Consider the following 19,507-nt stretch of genomic DNA (forward strand, 5'->3'; position numbering starts at 1 on the left):
TTATATATGGAACATATTTGTGATTATTTTTAACTGTATGATTACTTCTGCCTTTTATGCCTACAGATTGTGAAAGGGTTTTATTCTAAATAACATTTAATTCGTCTTCACATAGATGGAAGAGTATAAAAATATATCAGATTAGATTTTTTTTATAAGATTTTTATTCTTCTCATGGCACCATAACCTGTGCATATGATTCAAATCTTACACTATAATATTAACAATAAGATTCTTATGCACAGGATATATTATACTAAAAAATGTGCCTTTAAATACAAATGTAACAGTCTAATTAATTATAATAGATAGATCGATTTAGTCAAATGTAACAACCAAAATCATAATGTAATAATACTTACAGCCACCAGGAGGCGTACAGACCTGATCTTTCCCTCTTTTCCAAACAATTTTTTTAAAAACATTTTCTTTTTCTTACTTATAATAAAGAAACATGTAAAACCGATTTCATATTTTCCTATTTTATCATTTTAGTATATACAAATATTTACACTCAGCTAGCTCAACTAGCGAATTTGCACTCGTTGAATGAGCATGTGCGTGTGTTTGTACTGTATGTGCATGATGACCTGTAATGGTTTCCAGCCTCATGTTACATTTACATTTACAGCATTTGGAAGAAGCCCTTATATCCAGAGCGACTTGCATTATCTCATTTTTATACAACTGAGCAATTGAGGGTTAAGGGCCTTGCTCTGGGGCCCAACAGTGGCAGCTTGGAGGACCTGGGATCAAACTCACAACCTTCCGATCGGTAGCCCAACACGTTCCTACCACGTCCCACATGTTCAAGGGTTTGGCTCCAGGGCACTCACTATCATTATTAAATATTATATACAACACATTTCTTCTCCATTTTCTCTTCTGCTAAAGAAACTCTTAGGCCTCTTAAACGTCCTCCTCACTACTCCTACAACACTTTTGACCTTCCGAGCTCTTTTAAGGCTTAAAATGCTTTACGAATAGCTTTAATCTTTACTACGGTCTTCTTTTTATTCTCTTTAACGGCCACATTTCTAAGAACATTCTGGTTACATGTAAATAATTTATGCCACGCGTTATTTTGCTTTATTCAACAGAGTTTTGTTAGACTTCCACAAATGTTAAATGTTTTCTAAGAAAAATAAAAGCTCACAAATCATTCATGGTTAAACAACATTAAAACAATAAAATAAAATGTAAATCTGTTTATTATTATGCTTAGATTATGTGTTGTGTTGAGTCTGCTGTGTAAGTCCCTGTGTATGTGTATGAGCTGTTGCTACATAAACACTGACCTATTAGAAGAAAAGCATTAATGCAATCGTGCAAGCAGGTGATGGATATTATATCACAATATTATATTGTGATATTTCGTGTGAGCACGTGGGCACTTGTTTATAGCATTGACCATGCTTTTGGTCTGTACGTCACCTTTTTTTTTGTCGGCTAAATATTAATCGACTCCCCGCCCACTGTAATCGATGTCATCTGTGATCGTCGCCACAGCCTGAGTGAGTGAGTTAAAAACCCTCACAGCACTCATATGGGGCGCGTTTGTGTCGTTTATAGTTTTGCATGTATTTTGTATTTCTCAACTTAATAATCTCTCACCATGATTTTATTTTGATACCGAACGATTTCGTACGGTTTTATCAGACAGCCCAGATATGGTCCGTTGGAAGCTGATTTGTTTGTTGTTGTTGTTTTTTTTAGCTTCGTTCTCCTGGTGCAGAAGTTTAAAATGTTCCCAAGGGAAGAGGTGCAAGGACCGACCTCCTCCTGTGGTACTGAGTAAGTTGATGCATTTACAAAACAGGTATCTATCTATCTATGTCTGTCTGTCTATCTGTCTACCCGAGACACATACAGATCTTAGTGCTAATTGTTAGCCTTGTGTACTGATGACGACTTGTTTACTGTCGGTTTGTTTACCTCAGGAGCGCGTGACTGAACGTTAGCATGTAGCCTGGTGTTGACCTGAAGGTTTGTGATATGTAGCTTTTAGAGATTACAAACTGCTTGTGACACTTTGTCGAAGTCCAGAGAGCTAGTTTCAGTCACGGAATTAGCAGTTAGTGTTGCTAGTGTTGAGGGTATTGCTAGTGTTGAGAGTATTGCTAGTGTTGAGTATTGCTAGTGTTGAGAGTATTGCTAGTGTTGAGGGTATTGCTAGTGTTGAGGGTATTGCTTGTGTTGAGGGTATTGCTTGTGTTGAGAGTATTGCTAGTGTTGAGAGTATTGCTAGTGTTGAGAGTATTGCTAGTGTTGAGAGTATTGCTAGTGTTGAGAGTATTGCTAGTGTTGAGAGTATTGCTAGTGTTGAGAGTATTGCTAGTGTTACTAGTGTTGAGAGTATTGCTAGTGTTACTAGTGTTGAGACTATTGCTAGTGTTACTAGTGTTGAGACTATTGCTAGTGTTACTAGTGTTGAGAGTATTGCTAGTGTTGCTAGTGTTGAGAGTATTGCTAGTGTTACTAGTGTTGAGAGTATTGCTAGTGTTACTAGTGTTGAGAGTATTGCTAGTGTTGAGAGTATTGCTTGTGTTACTAGTGTTGAGAGTATTGCTTGTGTTACTAGTGTTGAGAGTATTGCTTGTGTTGAGAGTATTGCTAGTGTTGAGAGTATTGAGAGTATTGCTTGTGTTACTAGTGTTGAGAGTATTGCTAGTGTTGAGAGTATTGCTAGTGTTGAGAGTATTGCTAGTGTTGAGAGTATTGAGAGTATTGCTTGTGTTACTAGTGTTGAGAGTATTGCTAGTGTTACTAGTGTTGAGAGTATTGCTAGTGTTACTAGTGTTGAGAGTATTGCTAGTGTTGAGAGTATTGCTAGTGTTGAGAGTATTGCTAGTGTTGAGAGTATTGCTAGTGTTACTAGTGTTGAGAGTATTGCTAGTGTTGAGAGTATTGCTAGTGTTGAGAGTATTGCTAGTGTTGAGAGTATTGAGTATTGCTTGTGTTACTAGTGTTGAGAGTATTGCTAGTGTTGAGAGTATTGAGTATTGCTTGTGTTACTAGTGTTGAGAGTATTGCTAGTGTTGCTAGTGTTGAGAGTATTGCTAGTGTTGAGAGTATTATTAGCATGCAGCTAAAACAGAGGTCAGAGTCTAGTGGGAGTTTGTATTGGTGTGTAATTGTATAACTCATCCATATCTTATAAACTAACACACTTTCATCCAGTCTGTGAGATATAAACATGTTGAAATCGGATGTACAGAAGGCTTACAGAGGTCAATTTTTCCTCGAGTTGTTTGTTTTGTGTCTGTGAGCTGATTCATATGACATCAGTCACATGAGGGAGGCAGGGAAGTGTGATACCACTACTGTTACACAATGTAGTGTGTGTTTAATAACAAGTCCTTTACATTCAAAATGAGACAAAGATCAATACCTGCAAGGAAAGGTCTTAAAAGTTAAAAGCAAAAACGCGAGTGAAGAAAGATGCTAAAAGATGTCAGCGAAACAGCTGATAAATAACCACTGGATCGTTTTATCACTGAGGAGGTTTAATGACTGGAAATATGAATAATTCAAACATTTTGGTGTCAACATTATTAGGCAGAACTGTCAAAGGAATTCTGTGGTACAAAATAATGTCGTCCCTTGACATTGTTTAAATACGTACAGAACGTGTCATAACGTTATATTAAATTAATCTCTTTTCTCAGTAAAGGTCACCTGTGTGTTTTAATCTGACAGTCGCCCAAAGAGCAGTTTAACTTGGCACTATTTGTTCCCCTATAATCTCCCCTCATCAGCCAGCTCTCCTCTATCATATGATCATTACCAATACATGAGGGTGAAGCATCTGCTTCCTCTAAGACACGTGAGCCTAAACTCTTCTGCATAGAGAGACAGACCACGAGAGACAGACCACGAGAGACAGACCACGAGAGACAGACCACGAGAGACAGACCACGAGAGACAGCGCATGAGACCGAGAGAGACAGAGAGAGAGAGAGAGACAGAGAGAGAGAGAGAGACCGAGAGAGACAGAGAGAGAGAGAGAGACAGAGAGAGAGAGAGAGACAGAGAGAGAGCCCTATCCCTCCTTCCTTGAGACACAAAGCTGTGGCATGATCAAGATTCAAATAGGATATATTAGTAATTTGCTGCTGTTGAGCCACTCAGGAGCAAATGCTTTCATGTTGAAAAAGAATGAAGGAGTAAATTTCCTAGTGCTTTTCAGGGCACATATACAGGACTTAGTAAGTCAGAGTATTTTATTGTTTTATATTCAAGAACCTGTAACTCACAGAATAGAATGCATAAATGCAAAGTGAATAAAGTGTTTATCCTGCATTATGTACAAGAGTCAAAATCTAGTGTAAGGAAACAGATTTAAAACTGGTTTGTGGTTTTTGAAAAGAAAAAGGCAGCACAGTCAATAAGGCAGAAGTCAAACCGCAACAAGTTGTTAACCAAAAGTCAACTGTGATATCATGAGCACTTCATCTAGCGTTCAGTAAGCACACAGGCTACTGTTTAAACACGTGCTAATATCAGAGTGAGTCAAACAGAGTTTATCCCAAAGCTTCGTTTCAGATCTGTTGCCTCAGCACTCGGAGAAAACCAGCAACCTGACATTCAGAAACAATTCTAAAAAAAATACCTGTTTGTGACCACAATTTACAATAAAAGCCAAATATTCCCTTTTAAGCCTTTATCTGTAACGACTGATCATCGGTCGCTGAGCAGACAGCTTCTTATCAGATTTACTTGTAATGTCTTTAGATGTGAACGCGTATAGAGACGAGCACGAAGCTCTGAATCCGTTTACACCGCAGTGCTGTTAAAGTCTCCATTCTCTTTGTTCAGGAGGCGCTGATTCATTTTCTAGAGCTGTAAGGCAAATCAGACGGGTGTATATTAATCCGCTTTTCTTCCACCGTGTGAACGGCTGTACCTGGGATGTTGAATCAGTCTTGTTGTTTTTGCAGTTCCAGGAGATCTCGGGAACCAGCTGGAGGCTAAGCTTGATAAACCCAGCGTCGTTCACTACATCTGTTATAAGAAGACCACTGAGTACTTTACGCTCTGGCTGAACCTGGACCTGTTGCTGCCAGTGGCCATCGACTGCTGGATCGATAATATGAGGTGAGAAGCATCAAGTCGATCTTCACACGATGGATCTGTGAGCTGTTTTTCGCACGCAGGATCTTTTTCAGAATCAGAGCCAAGTGTGTGCAGACACACAAGCAATTTGTTGTGGTTTTTAAGGTGCTCTTGGTACATACATACATACATACATACATACATACATACATACATGCATACATACAAGCATACATTATATACATATCTGGCATGAGAACAGTAAACATTTAAATTGTAAATCCTTACTATTTAAATGTTTACTGTTCACTGTTTGAACATTATTTGAGAGAGAGACAGTAATTAAAAATGAAGAATGAATTACAGAACACAGCTAACAATCCCTGTATTAGCTGTTTAACCCGGATATGGCATGGGGTTTTTTTGTGCTTAGATGTTCTAGTGCACGGAGATCTGTAGCACGTTCCACAGTGCTGTCCATGATGGTGAGTGGGGGGAGGGGGGTTTCTCCTGAAGTCTGTTATCATCTCCACAGTTTTGAACACGTTCAGCTCCAGGTTGTTGTGACCGGATCAGACAGTCAGCTGCTCAACCTCTTGTCTGCATGCAGACTCGTCTCCGTCCTGGATGAGACAGACGACCGTAACGTCATCTGCAAATTTCAGGAGCTTGTCAGAAGGGTGTTTAGAGGTGCAGTCCTTTGTGTAGAGAGAGAGAGAGAGAAAAGCAGTGGGGAGAGAACGCAGCCTTGAGGAGCTCCAGTGCTGATGGTGTGGGTGCTGGATGTGAGTTTTCTCAGCGTCACTCGCTGCTGCCTGTCTGTCAGGAAGCTGGTGATCCACTGACAGACGGAGGTGGGTACAGAGGGCTGTGTCAGTTTATTCACGAGGTTACCTGGGATGATGGTGTTGAAGGCGGAGCTGAAGTCCACAAACAGCATCCTTGCATAAGTCCCTGGTTTGTCCAGATGTTGGAGGATGTAGTGCAGTCCCATGTTGACTGCATCATCCACGGACAAACTGCAGGGGGGTCCAGCAAGGGTCCAGTGATGTCCTTCAAGTAGGCCAACACCAGCCTCTCAAATGACTTGATGACCACAGACATTAAAGCAACGGGTCTGTAGACATTTAGTCCTGTGATTTTTGGTTTCTTGGGTGCAGGAATAATGGTGGAGCAAACTTCAGGATGAGTTTTGCAGGCAAATCTGCAGAGGCTACAAACTTCAGGTCGAGTGTGTCATGAAATACTGACCTGTAGGTGTGTGTTGAACATCCAGATTTATTCCCACTTTGCTGTAACCCTAACCCTGGGAAAGCTTTCCACTAGAAGTTGTATTGTGTTTGTGTGGATTTGTGATCATTCAGCTATAAGAGCATTAGTGAGATCAGACACTGATGATTGAGGAGGTCTGGGGTTCAGTCCGTGTTCCGGTTCATCCCAAAGGTGTTCAGTGGGGTTGAGTCCGAGTCTGAGCTCCGTGCAGGACACTTTACCTTTGGTTATTCATATCTTTATGAATTGCTTTACATGTACAGAGGTGTAAAGGTGTCCTCAAACCTTATACACTTTAAGCTCACTTTAGATTTCTGCATTTGGATTTATGCAGTATTTAAATAAAACTCAGACCTTTTGGAACAACTTCAGAAAACACCCCCTAAGTTCCTACTCTTAAACTCTGGACGGTCTCCTACGGCCATCTGTCTATGGCTCCAGTTAGATTCAGGAAGTCTGACACATTCACTGTCTGCGTCGTCTCTGCTAGCAGTTTCCTCCCTCATGTCCATCATGTACTTTCTGTTATTTCATAACGACTTTTTATTCGATTACGCAAGATTGAATTTCTCAGTTCAAGTTATGACTCACGTCCATATTAGCAGCTTCACGCTCGGGTCTCACGTTTCTGCTGTATTACGTCAGTCATATTTCTGGAAGCAGAAGTTGTTTTTGTACATCGATGGCTAGATCAGCATGCTTTGTGTCGTAAGGCATGTTCTCTGCAATCAGGCTTTGCGTCTCAGAAAGAAACTGAGTAAATACTAATGGCTAAAATTGTGACTTTTTTTTCCATTCACGGCCGAATAAGTCAGGTTTAAAGTTTCACAGATCTGATTTGGTGCACTCATGATCTCTGTGTCGCTTTAGAGATGATCCCTGAAAGAGTGGCACATCAGAACCACTAATAAAAGCAAATCCCTTTTAATTCCTCTTTAATTCTTTAATTGCAGTCTTTTTGTTGTGACAGTGATTTATTTTTAAATGCATCGCGCTTAAGGATTTTTTCGAATTTTTTTTTACATGCATTTAGTGTGTATGAATTTCTTGTTTAATGCTGTGTGCTAATTGTTTGTACACAAAAGATTTTTTTAATATATGTTTGCGTCATTTTGTGCGTCAGACTGATCTACAATCACACAACGCGAAGTACAGAAGCCCCCCCAGGCGTGGACATCCAGGTGCCCGGCTTCGGTAAGACGTTCGGCCTGGAATACCTCGACCCGAGCAAACACAGTGTGGGTGAGTAACAGCTACACTTCCAGCATTGGCTATTTGTGACCAACAGCTCCAGGCTGCTTTTGTTTTTGTTGTTGTTTATTGTTTTTTTTCACACTTCTTCCCGGTTCACTGCAACAAACCCAGCGAAGACCGAGAACGAACGCAGCCGTCTGTACCGAGAACCCGTTCACAGTCGTCCTCATGCACATATTTTTTGTTCTCGTTCACAGGAATGTACTTCTTCACTATAGTGCAAGCCCTGGTGGATTGGGGTTACACCCGAGACGCAGATGTCCGAGGGGCACCTTACGACTGGAGAAAGGCTCCCAGTGCGTCAGATTTAAATCTTCATAATAACCTACGTATAAGAAATGCACCTTTTTTTTTTAACCAAACGAATATAGATGTAGACATTTCCTTTGAGGAGGTCCAGCAGGTAACGTTGCTGCCTCACAGCTCCAAGGATGTCGGTTCAGTCTGTGCTTCTGACCGAGATTAAACATTTACTAAAGTCGAACGAACAAGTGAATAACATTCCAATGTCTTTATGGCACAAATAATGAACATAAAATAAAGGGGAAAAAGTCTGGACCAGGGAAAAGCCTCTTCTTTTACCTTCTACACCTGCTGTACGGTTTATTATTAAATCATCAATGATGAAAGAGAGTCATTAAAAAACTTAATGAAAGAATTAAAATGTTGAAATGCAATCTTTTTTTTTAATTATAATTATTATTATTATTATTATTATTATTTTTTTTTTTTTTTTTATAAACTGCCCCAAGTGGAATCCTTTCACAGAGGCAATATTGTACATTGAGATTAATCAGAGGCACAAGCATTGAAATCTTTACCCAAGTAAAAATACAGCTGTATTCTCAGGAGCTTACTTATGTTTTTTTTTTTTTTTTTCTTCAACAACGCTGTAATTGCGGTCTTCATTATTACAGATGAGAACAAGCCATACTTCAGCAAGCTGCAGCACATGATCGAGGACATGGCAGAGACGTACGGTGGGCCGGTGGTCCTCATCGCTCACAGCATGGGCAACATGTACACTCTTTACTTCCTCAATCAGCAGCCACAGGCCTGGAAGGACAAATACATCAAGGCGTTTGTGTGTCTGGGTCCTCCATGGGCTGGCGTGGCCAAGACGCTGCGCGTTATGGCCAGTGGTACGAAATAATATTCTGTGTGATCGAGGTGTCCGAATTCCTGCGGTTTAGTTTGAACAGCTTTAATAGTTAAAATCTCTGTAAAAGGTTGCCATCTTTAGAAACCTCAGGAGGAGGTTTAGGAAAGACAGCTTTTCTTTAGCTTAACAATTGAGTTCATGACATTACAAGAAGATGAGATGATGATGACAAAGATCAACATCTTTGGTGATTATAACACACGTTGACTATAAACAGAAGTAAACACTGTAAAAAGGAATTTATTAAATAAATAGTGAACAAATCTTAGTCGTTCTGTTGCTGGATATCTAATTCAACACACAATATTTCATCATTGATCTGCACTGCAGTAAATGTACTTAGCATAGCAATAACAGTATAAAGTATGCTGTAAATTTGTTTTAATACGAATAAGAATCTTTTTGTTAGTAATAATTGTAGTAGTATTGGCTTTGTTTTTTTTCCTGTTAGGTGATAATAATCGTATTCCGGTGATCAGCCCTTTGAAGATCCGCACTCAGCAGCGGACTGCCGTGTCCACAGCATGGCTCTTCCCTTACGCGCACACGTGGCCTAGCGACGTGCCGCTGGTCTCCACACCCACCGCAAACTACACAGTGAAAGATTACGAGCGTTTCTTCAAGGACATTGGCTTTGAGGATGGCTGGGCCATGCGTCAGGACACGGAGCCACTGGTGCAGGCTCTGAAGGCCCCCGGCGTTCCTGTGCACTGTCTGTATGGGACAGGCATCGCCACAGCAGAGGCTTACCGCTACAGCACGTTCCCAGACGCAGAGCCCGTGGTGGTGAACGGTGAAGGAGACGGCACGGTGAACGTGCTCAGCGCCGTGCAGTGCAAACGCTGGAAAACGGAGCAGAAACATCCCGTGCATCTGGTGGAGCTTCCAGGGAACGAGCACGTGCAAATGCTGCTGAACTTCACTACGGTCGTGTACATTAAAAACGTGTTGTTACCACCCTGACGCACACAACACTTTCACTATCACCTTTTAAATTGGCAGAAGTGACCAGTCACACCTGACTGAAAGTCCTCAGTTCTGCCTTTATAATGAATTTTTGCCCCATTGAGGTTGACTACTTCTGTTTTAAAATATGATTTTAAATGTTCGAAAAGCGCTCGGCACAGATTACCACTTTAATTTAGAGAAACGATCTGAGTCGCTTTTGTAAATGAAAACGCCTCAGTTCTTCTTTTCTATAAAAATCCTCGGCGGTTAACCACTTCTTTATCTGATTGAAAATGTCCAGTGGTTTAAAGTTACCTGGATCATAAAGGTAAATAAATTAGTCAAGGTTTATCCAGATGTACATTCTTGGGCACGATCAGAAAAGGAGCCTCTGTGAATTTTATATTGGGGTTGTTAAAAAATCCTAAATTTTTAATTTGTAAAACTATCGATATTTACTGAAAGTTTTAGACCAAATGTTCTCTGCCACTTTAAATGACATCTCTTCTACTAATACTGATGTGCCTGTGATTTTTATTGTTTCTCAGAACTGAGGTGAATACTTTTGCTATTCTTTGTAATTATACCAAAAATGTTCTTTTATCTATTTTCTAAATCAGATGTTTATATTTTGAATGTTTTTTTTTTTCTTTGCTCATATTTCTGCTGAATCAGCCACTACAGAGATACTATACTTTTGCAGACATTAAAATTGCACAACTCCGAGAGAACTTTAGTCATTCCATCAGCACTAATTTCATGCTGAGACATTTACACTGAAAGCAGTTGTCCTTGAATCTCTATTTTTGTTTTCGTACCCAGATCAGCTTGGATTATAAATTTAACTATCAAGACACCTTATCAAGGATCAAGGATCAAGACACCTTAACGCTTTCATATGCTACAAAAAAAAGATTATTGTATTACAAATGCCAGGTTCAAACTTTCATATTCATTCAAACTGGAGGTATATAACATTATATATGCACTGTATATGTAAATAGCATCATATTCTATAGATAAGAGCTTTTTAGAGGTCATTTTGGATCCGTTTATTCCTTTTTGCTGTAAAACCTCTTTGTCCCAAATGTGTCTTTAATGCATTTCATTCTGAGTCAAATTTGCACCTTAAAGGTGCGGTGCACGATGTTTGAAAAGTGTTTTAGAAAACTGAGTCGGGCCGACTAACAAAACAAACGTGTAGCCAGTGAGCAAAAAGGAGTGTGTCTTGTCAATATGTGGCGGAGAGAGTGTTCAGAGCGCATGTCTGACATTAGCAGTAAGCGATTGAAACTGACATGACGGATACCTGCCGTTACCTCTGCCTCGGGTTCTAGGTGTTGAACGTCGTCTTCCGCGTGAAACGGAGCTAAACCTTTCACGGTACAACACACAGTACTACAAAAACACATCTGTATTACCATAGTATTACTCATTGAGTTGATTTATTGATAAAAAATATCCCCTCGGCCAGCTGCCCCAACAGGTTCCGCCATAATAGTTGCCTGGGTTGCGTATGTATGTGGGTGCGGAGCTATCAAAACAGGGGTGACACCCATTTGGGTTAGGGGCGTGTTTGTTTTGGTGATTTCAAATGACAACATTGGCTTTCAAACATCGTGCACCGCACCTTTAAGTACTTGTTGGAGTAAGAATAGAGAGAAAGGTTCATTCAGTTTCTGTAGTCATCCGTCATTATTTTCACTGTTCTCATTCTGATCATCTGGTGGGTTCAGAAGGTCAATCACTTAACACTTATTATTTTTTTGCATGGTTTATCTTACCATTTTATTGATTTGTTTTATTTTTGGTGTGGGTGAAAGGCATGTAAGAACTGTACAAGTGATGCACTGCTCTAGGAAGCCACTTACTCAGTTTTGTGACTAATACTGTAAGCCTGTACAAATCAGTATTGTTTGTTTTATTTACAAGCTCAAAATGCTTCTGTTGTGCCTTTTTAAACTTGTCAAGAGTGTTTGTATTCTATATCGGTTGAACAGTAATGATTGTAAAGTTAACCTGTCCTGGCTCGTCGACTCATTTCCTTGGCGCTTTTACTTTATATATGGCTTTGTATGAAGCCAGTGGTGGATCAGCAGCTAAGGCTAAAGCTGCCACCACTGAGGCCCTCAAGCAAGTTCCTTAATCTCTCTCTAGTCGTACCAAATGAGTAAATAGAATTAATAGTCATAGTTTACTAAATAATAATTCAGTGACATTACCATTTGCTCTGTAACACTCAAACCACTTTTGCTTTTATCTGCCGAAGCATAACAAACATGTAACTATGTAGAATAGTTTACAGCATGGTAGGCGAGTGTTGGGCTTGACTGGGGATCACTACTCCAGAACCCAACAGACATGCCCTCTTTACAGGTGGCAGTGCCAGCAATCTCTGGTGTACATCTCTGTGGCTGAGGTTACGGTGGTTAGAAAACTTTACAATGCTGCAGGAGTGGATGAGATCCAGGCAGAGATGTTCACGTTATTGACAAACTTGGGGCCGATTCCAATGGTAAAGTGACTCCTTAGTCTCTGATGAAAACTATAGCTCAGGGTTCTGTAAAGTAGACCTTGGTAGATGTGAGCTGGATTCAGGAGAAACAATTCAATTCAAGTTTATTTGTATAGTGCTTTTTACAATGGACATTGTCACAAAGCAGCTTTACAGAACATAAACATAGAACAAAAGATAAACATAAGGAGTAGTATAAAGAATTAATATAATAGAAATTCAAGATATATAGTTCAGTGTGTATGTATGTATGTATGCATGCATGTATGTATGTATGCAACAATGTGGGTTCATCACAGACTGCAGAACAGGGGGCCAGATGTGGCAGTATGATCCTGTCCATGCAGGAATAGGAGGTCTCTCTGTGGCTACCTTGCATGATCTATTCCCTGTATGAGTGTAGTGAGAGTGCTTTCCTCTGCAAGTCAAAACACTTTAAGTTGGCTGTCAGACCAGAGTCTCAAAGGGTAATGTCTTTACTCCAGTCCTTTTCAGAAAGGATATTGAGATGCTACCAAGGTGTCCAGTAGGGGTACCAGAGGTCCCATTTGCACAATATTCACTTCACATTGAAAATTCAGCACCTCTAACTCTGAGCCCATGGTTCCCTTGCCCCTGAGCCCATGGATCCCTTGCTCCTTTGCACCTGAGCCCATGGATCCCTTGCTCCTTTGCACCTGAGCCCATGGTTCCCTTGCTCCCTTGCCCCTGAGCCCATGGTTCCCTTGCCCCTGAGCCCATGGTTCCCTTGCTCCCTTGCCCCTGAGCCCATGGTTCCCTTGCTCCCTTGCCCCTGAGCCCATGGTTCCCTTGCTCCCTTGCCCCTGAGCCCATGGATCCCTTGCTCCCTTGCCCCTGAGCCCCTGGTTCCCTTGCCCCTAGTGGAGTTTAAGTATCTTGGGATCTTTATCACAAGTGATGGAAAAACAAAAGGTGAGTGCCAAAAAGATCAGTTGCTGTACTAGTTACAGTTGCTGTACTAGTCTGTAGTGGTAAAGCAGAATCTGTTAGCCAATCAGTCTGCATTCCTGTCAGTGACCTAAATGATATGTTGTAAGCACAGAAGGCAGACATGATATGCCTCTGTAGAATTGCTGTGCTTAATCTGCACAGTTGGGTGAGGAGCTTGACAATCTGGGAGAGCAGTGGAGTAAATCCTCTGCTCCTCAAAAATCAGTTTTGGGCACCTTACAACGATGCCCTCTGATCAACTCCTGGTATAGTTTTGCCAGTGTTGTCCCCCTGGATGGAGACTCCCGGGGCAAACCCCAGGCCTACTGGAGAGATGGTATCTTAAAGTTGGCTTAGGATTGTCTGGGGGTTCTGGCAGAGGAGGTAGAACTAGCTAGCCTGGGTATAGTCTGGGCAAACCACCTGAGCCTATCACAAGTGAGACCTCCACCAGGATAAAGCACTAGTTCCTATACTATACATCAATATACTACGTATTCTATATCCCTCTGGAAGGTGAAAATAAAAAACTGAAGTGAGATAAAATCTTGAGCTTGTCCCTAAAAATAACCGACATTTGATTCTGTTGAGTCTGTCGTTATTAAACAGAACAGCAGAAGCTGTAATTTGTTAGAAGGAACAAATCGTTGTCGGCGGTTTCGTTGTGTCGGATGTTGCGTATGACAAGTAAGGTTTTCACACGTTAATACTACAGGAAACAGCTATTTCCTCTACTGTGTGAAAGGGGTAAGAGTAACGGTGTTTTTCTTGAGGCAAATAACATACATGAGTATGAGTGATGGAGGATAAGCAGCTAATGACAACATGATTTAAAGCTTATATAATATCATACCTCTATCCCTGAGACTGAAAGCTACAGAATAAATGAGAAAAAGAGAAACTCTTGACAAAGATGTGAGATTCGTTTGATAATATTTCTCCATCGTATTCGTTGAAATTAGAATTTACTGATACAGAAAACAATGTATAGATTCAGCTATCTATACAATAAACATTATCACAACGGGGCTTTACAGAAATCAAGCCAGAGAGGACAGTAGCAAAGAAAATCTCCCTGATATGACAAAGCGAATCCTGAAGAGAAACCAGACCCTGCCTTTTTTATGTCACATGTGATATTGGGATTATAAATCATTACAGTATACAAATGTAGAAGAATTAAGAATTCGGACAGTCTTTATTACTTTATTACTGACGCACAACCCGCTAATCTCAAGTAACGTTAGCGTTCGCATTTAGCCTAAATCATTATGATTACTAGTTGAAAATAAAGGCCTGTAATAATGTATGTTGGTTGTGGTTATATATAGTGACTATTTAAGACCGTAAATCAATACGGTGGCTAAAAATGTCCCCAAATTTTTCCAGGTTTTGTGAAAGCCTAAGCGTCGTTCATGTTCCTAGTCTCACTCTCTCGGTCACAGACTACATGGGTTTAGTTTTCGCAGTAAATAATGTATGCAATTTCAGCAAAGTAAACAAATAAGTTAAGACCCGTCTTATTTTCTCTTGCATATTCAGTATTCCTCTTTTTAAAAAGAAAAGAAAAAGTAATTCTTATCCGATTACTCGATTAATCAATGGAATATTCGATAGTAATTTAGATTACTAAAATAATCCATAGCTGCAGCCCTAAGCAGCAGTGCATTAGATATAAATCTTCAGTATCCGTGTTAGACTTTTTTTGAGAAGTCGTAGTTTACACGAGTTCCGGTGACAATAAACGTCAGTACAAAAAATATATTAAAATAAAGGTACTTTAATACGTCGTTTATCGCCAGTCACAACATTTTCCATGTGGTAGACTTCACACTGTAAAACTGTACATTCATCACATCTTCAGCAAAGCTACTCTGACTCTTCTGATTGTCTGGAGTGTCTCAAGGCTTTAGTCTATTATTACTGTAATATCCTTCCAACTGTATTGTGTCACTTTATTGGGAACTGATAGAATTTATTCCCGGTTTTGCAGCGGAGCTCCTTGCACTTCAGTTTTATCTGGAAAGGTTCGTCTTCGTGGCCTTCCATGAGACTCTGGAGAGAGAAAAAGGAAACAGTTCAGAGGTTAAAACAGGTCAGTAACATGGGTGAGATTCAGGTAGTCAATTGATTAGAAAAATCGTACAGGGTCAATGTAAACATGTTTAGGAAGTGACGGATGCTTGTTTAGCTGCTCTCATTAATATTAGACAGCGTGCACTACGATTACTGCTCCCGATCGATTCAGAGCCTCCCTGGTGTTCGAATTGTAAACAACAATCGTGTGATATTTACGTTTCCTGATCACGGAGGTTCACGGCTCACAAACACAGCAGCGAGTCACAACACGACCCGAGCCGAACGAAGCACCTATACCGCCTTCTCAGCCAGAAGTATTTATTTTCTGCTTTTTTGTTTTTCATTGACTTCTTCTGAAGTCATGTTTGATCACGTGCATTTTTCTGTGAAATCTCTGTGTCTCTGTAGACTCGTCAGTGTGAAATGGTTGCATTGCAACTCCAGCGTTTCTCCTCGACTTCTACATCTTTGGAATTAAGGATTTTATTTCTTCCTATTCCTTTTTACATTTAAATTCTTCGGAATATCCGTTTAGTCAAAATGTCGGTCATCTGTAACGAAAAATTCACAGCACTGTACCTGCAATTCTGCTAAACAGGTATGCTGCAGTTTTTCAGCAAAGTCACCAACACACCAGGCGAGACTCAAGTGAAACGACGGATCCTAGAAGACATCATAAGTGAGCAAATGAAAGCAAAGGTCGAGTAACATCTGATCAAATCGGTTTCTTGATCAAATCTGCCGACCTCGTAGTAAGTGCTGAGGTTGAACTCTTCCATGACCTTGTCCACACTTTTCACAACTTCAAGAAGCTGCATGTGACCTGTCGAGATTTCCATACCGAGAAAAGTCCTGCAGAGGATGAGAGGTCACAGTGACACAAACGTTTAATCAGGGTCTGAAAGCCGGCTCATCGGAAGCGAGAATATAAACGACTTCTTTTATGTTGCTGGGACTGAAAGTGACTAAACGTGCAAGAAACATTCGTTTTTAGGGATAACGACAAACAAAAATTCTTTGTAAAGGTGTAAATTGTATTTGCAGAACGTATTTTACTTGCCTTTGCTCCCCTATTTGCTTAACTATATGGGCAGTGGTGGCTCAACTGGTTAAGGCTTTGGGTTGTTGATCGGTGGATCGGGGTTCAAGCCCCAGCACAGCTTGGCTTGTTCACAGCTTACCCCAACTGAACAGCTTGGCCACTGTTGGGCCCTTGAGCAAGGCCCTCAAACCTCCCCCCATTCATTTGGGGTATGTGAAGAGAAGAATTCCACTATGCTGTAATGTATATATGACGATAATTCTAATATGCCTGATATAGATAGAAGTTCTGCTTTGCTTTCGAAGAAAACCGCATTTGTCAAATAAACACCAAATCCATCCAGGGAGTAACTCAAGGTCGCGGTTTATACGTACATATGTAGTGCTGAAAACATCAATATCCGAATCTGCATTTAGATTTTTACTAGACCCGAGTGTGGTTTAATCCAGAATGAGTCTCTTACTTTCATTTTTTTTTTTAACCAATATTCTGCTTAAAAACCCTAATATTTCTGTTTGGGCCTGCCCATGATATTTTCAAATGATTTACAAGCAAACTAGCATCTAAATGTAAATCCAAATGCACTGCACTATGTACGTCGCTCTGGATAACGGCGTCTGCCAAATGTTGTAAACGTAAATGTAAAATCCACTGCATGTTAATGAACATGGTCTTTGTTTGTCCTACGACTTCATATCCGTCTGATCACTTGCACAGGTATAAAAACATAAATCATCATACATCCTCCTAGTCAATTTGAGAAAAATGATAGTCCACCTTCAGTTCATGTCTGCATGCGATACATTATCTGTTCACTGCAAACAATACAGTCACATTCACTTACATTCCTAAAATTCATGTAAGATGAGAAACTTGCCTAGTTTTTTCTTGATTGGAGTAAACCTTCAGTTTATCTGCTAGACATACAAATCTGCAAAAAACAAAAAGGCTCACAGTTAATATACGTGATGAAGTAATCTTCAGGTTAAAGGGGTAATTTTAAAGAAAACAGGTCCAGACCCACTGCATGTTGCCAGCGCAGAACGCAGCGACTGAACGAACGGCTGAATCCAGTGGTGTCGCAGAATCACCGTCTGAGAGAGGCTGATGTGAAACTCTTCGGCCCGGGTCAAGGTGACGCCATGAGCTGCAGCACAAACCCGGAGCTCATCCAGCAACTCCAGGAACACGTCTTCAGGCTCATCTGAAACGGAACCTCAGATTCAGGCCAATATTTAAAACACACCATTGATTGTAAAAAAAGAGTTTATGTCAGTGAGTCACAATCCTGTCCTCACTGACCCTCACACAGTCCACAATCACATTTTTCAGAATCTGAAGCACGAGTACAAAGTCCATGGTTGCGTGCTCCGCTAGATCCTGTTCTTCATACAACATGGTCGAAAGTATGTGAAGACCTGACCGTCACACCCATATGCACTTATTAAAACAATAACATATTCCAGGGCTGGTTGGCTTACTTTAGCACCTTCTACTCTTCTGGGAAGACTTTCCACTAGATTTTGGAGAGGGTTGTGGGCATTTGAGCTCATTCAGCCACAGCACTAGTGAGATCAGGCACTGATGTTGTATGAGGAGGTCTAAAGTGCAGTTAGTGTTCCAGTTCATCCCAAAGGTGCTCAGGAGGATTGAGGTCAGGGCTCCGTAACAGGCCACTTGAGGTATTCCGCATCGGTCTAGGCGAATGCATGTCTCACATTTCGCACATGAGCTTTATCGTACTGGAAATCCTAATGCTGTAGAATACCAAAGACCTTCTAAACATTCACATGCTTCTAATTTCGGTGCCAAATGTTTGTTAAAATCCTGGAAAAAAGGTACGATTGTCAGGTCTCCACATACCTTTAGCCATTTGTATACAAATGTTTTTCCTTCTCCAATACACCTAATTCCTATATAGGCAGCTAAGTATCTGATGTGCTAGCACCAGACTGGGGGACACATCAGATTTTACATTAGATCGCTAACACTGCATGCACTGAACATACAGTATTTACACTGGTAGGCGCTGTTTCTGTTTACCGTCTTTTGTGTATTGTCTTGTAATTTTTTTGTTTGCACTGTCTTGTCTGGCTTGTCCTGCACTGTTTGCACCAGGTTGCACAGTTGCACTTTAGGTGGCTAAGACTAACTTACTAAGTCCTTAGCTCTGTCTTTGTTTTATGTAGCATCATGGTCCTGGAAAAACGTTGTCTCATTTCACTGTGTACTGCAACAGCTATATGTCTGTACTTTTGAGAATCACAAACAGCTGGAACCAAATTCCTTGTGTGTGTCAACACCTTTGGCTAATAAACCCGATTCTGATATGGTTGAAATGACAATAAAAGCTTCTTGACTTGACTGAGTCTTACATGGCAGATAGACGTAAGTAGCCCAGTTGCCTCTCTCGTGTTCGAAAGACCTGAGTCGACCTCCATGTTGAGCTCTGTGATCAAAGTGCTGCTCTTCTGAGTCTCTGAACATCTCAATCACTGAGGAAGGGAGAGGAAGGCGAGTCTGACATGAACCTTCATTCTTTCCTGGATCTGAAACCCTGGATAAAACATAATAAGTGTTCAGATTCACTCCATGAAAAAAAAAAGAAAAAATAAAGAGTTATTTATGACTAATGCTCAGATGCACCAAACCTGGTTTCATTATTATTTCTGTTTGTAGCAACGACTTCATCTTCCTCATCAGAGCTGCTGCTGTAATTAACCAGCATGTTAACACCCAAAAACACACAAATAAACAGTTTCAAATAAGTTACACGCGTAAATATAGCTTCATTGACATGTGTATTAACACAACATCCCAAACGACCAGCTATAAAAACGTGTAGTAATCGAAATATAGTTTATACGTTGTTTTGATCCCTTATTAAATAAAAAAAAACACAGAGATGTTTGGGACTGAACGGCGAAGTGTTGCGCCGTGATGAAGTCCCACCTGCAACAATTACCGACCGAATTAGTTCCGGAATCGTGCTAGAAATATTCAACAAATGTTTTTTTTTCTTTGTCGATAAAAGTGAATAATTAGCAAGTCGTATTGAAGGTTTTTAACGATCTCAGTAGAAAAGGTTTAAAAGTTGGCCGTTTTAAAACGTTTTTAAGGACGAATTCCAGCCATGATCCGTTTCGAGCCAAAATATATATGGCCACGTTTTTTTGTAATAAATAACAAAAATATTTTTTTTATTTTTAAATAAATAAACTTCTTTTTC

At 40.4% G+C, this 19,507-nt stretch overlaps 2 protein-coding genes across 2 annotated transcripts; one reads left to right on the plus strand and one right to left on the minus strand.

Moving 5' to 3' along the window:
* Positions 1-1,520: 1,520 nt before the first annotated feature.
* pla2g15 (phospholipase A2, group XV) lies at positions 1,521-11,709 on the plus strand. Its single transcript, XM_060885151.1, has 6 exons — positions 1,521-1,794; positions 4,941-5,097; positions 7,451-7,569; positions 7,779-7,877; positions 8,499-8,723; positions 9,195-11,709. The coding sequence occupies exons 1-6, from the start codon at positions 1,671-1,673 to the stop codon at positions 9,704-9,706; spliced, it is 1,236 nt and encodes a 411-aa protein (XP_060741134.1). The 5' UTR covers positions 1,521-1,670; the 3' UTR covers positions 9,707-11,709.
* Positions 11,710-14,921: 3,212 nt separating this feature from the next.
* On the minus strand, positions 14,922-19,223 carry usb1 (U6 snRNA biogenesis 1). Its single transcript, XM_060885917.1, has 7 exons — positions 18,930-19,223; positions 18,654-18,835; positions 17,299-17,482; positions 17,156-17,209; positions 15,983-16,088; positions 15,816-15,899; positions 14,922-15,212 (listed from the first exon to the last, which is right to left on the minus strand). The coding sequence occupies exons 1-7, from the start codon at positions 19,004-19,006 to the stop codon at positions 15,108-15,110; spliced, it is 792 nt and encodes a 263-aa protein (XP_060741900.1). The 5' UTR covers positions 19,007-19,223; the 3' UTR covers positions 14,922-15,107.
* Positions 19,224-19,507: the final 284 nt, after the last annotated feature.

Source organism: Tachysurus vachellii, chromosome 13 (genome assembly GCF_030014155.1).
Source record: "Tachysurus vachellii isolate PV-2020 chromosome 13, HZAU_Pvac_v1, whole genome shotgun sequence".
In the NCBI taxonomy this organism is placed as follows: Eukaryota; Metazoa; Chordata; class Actinopteri; order Siluriformes; family Bagridae; genus Tachysurus; species Tachysurus vachellii.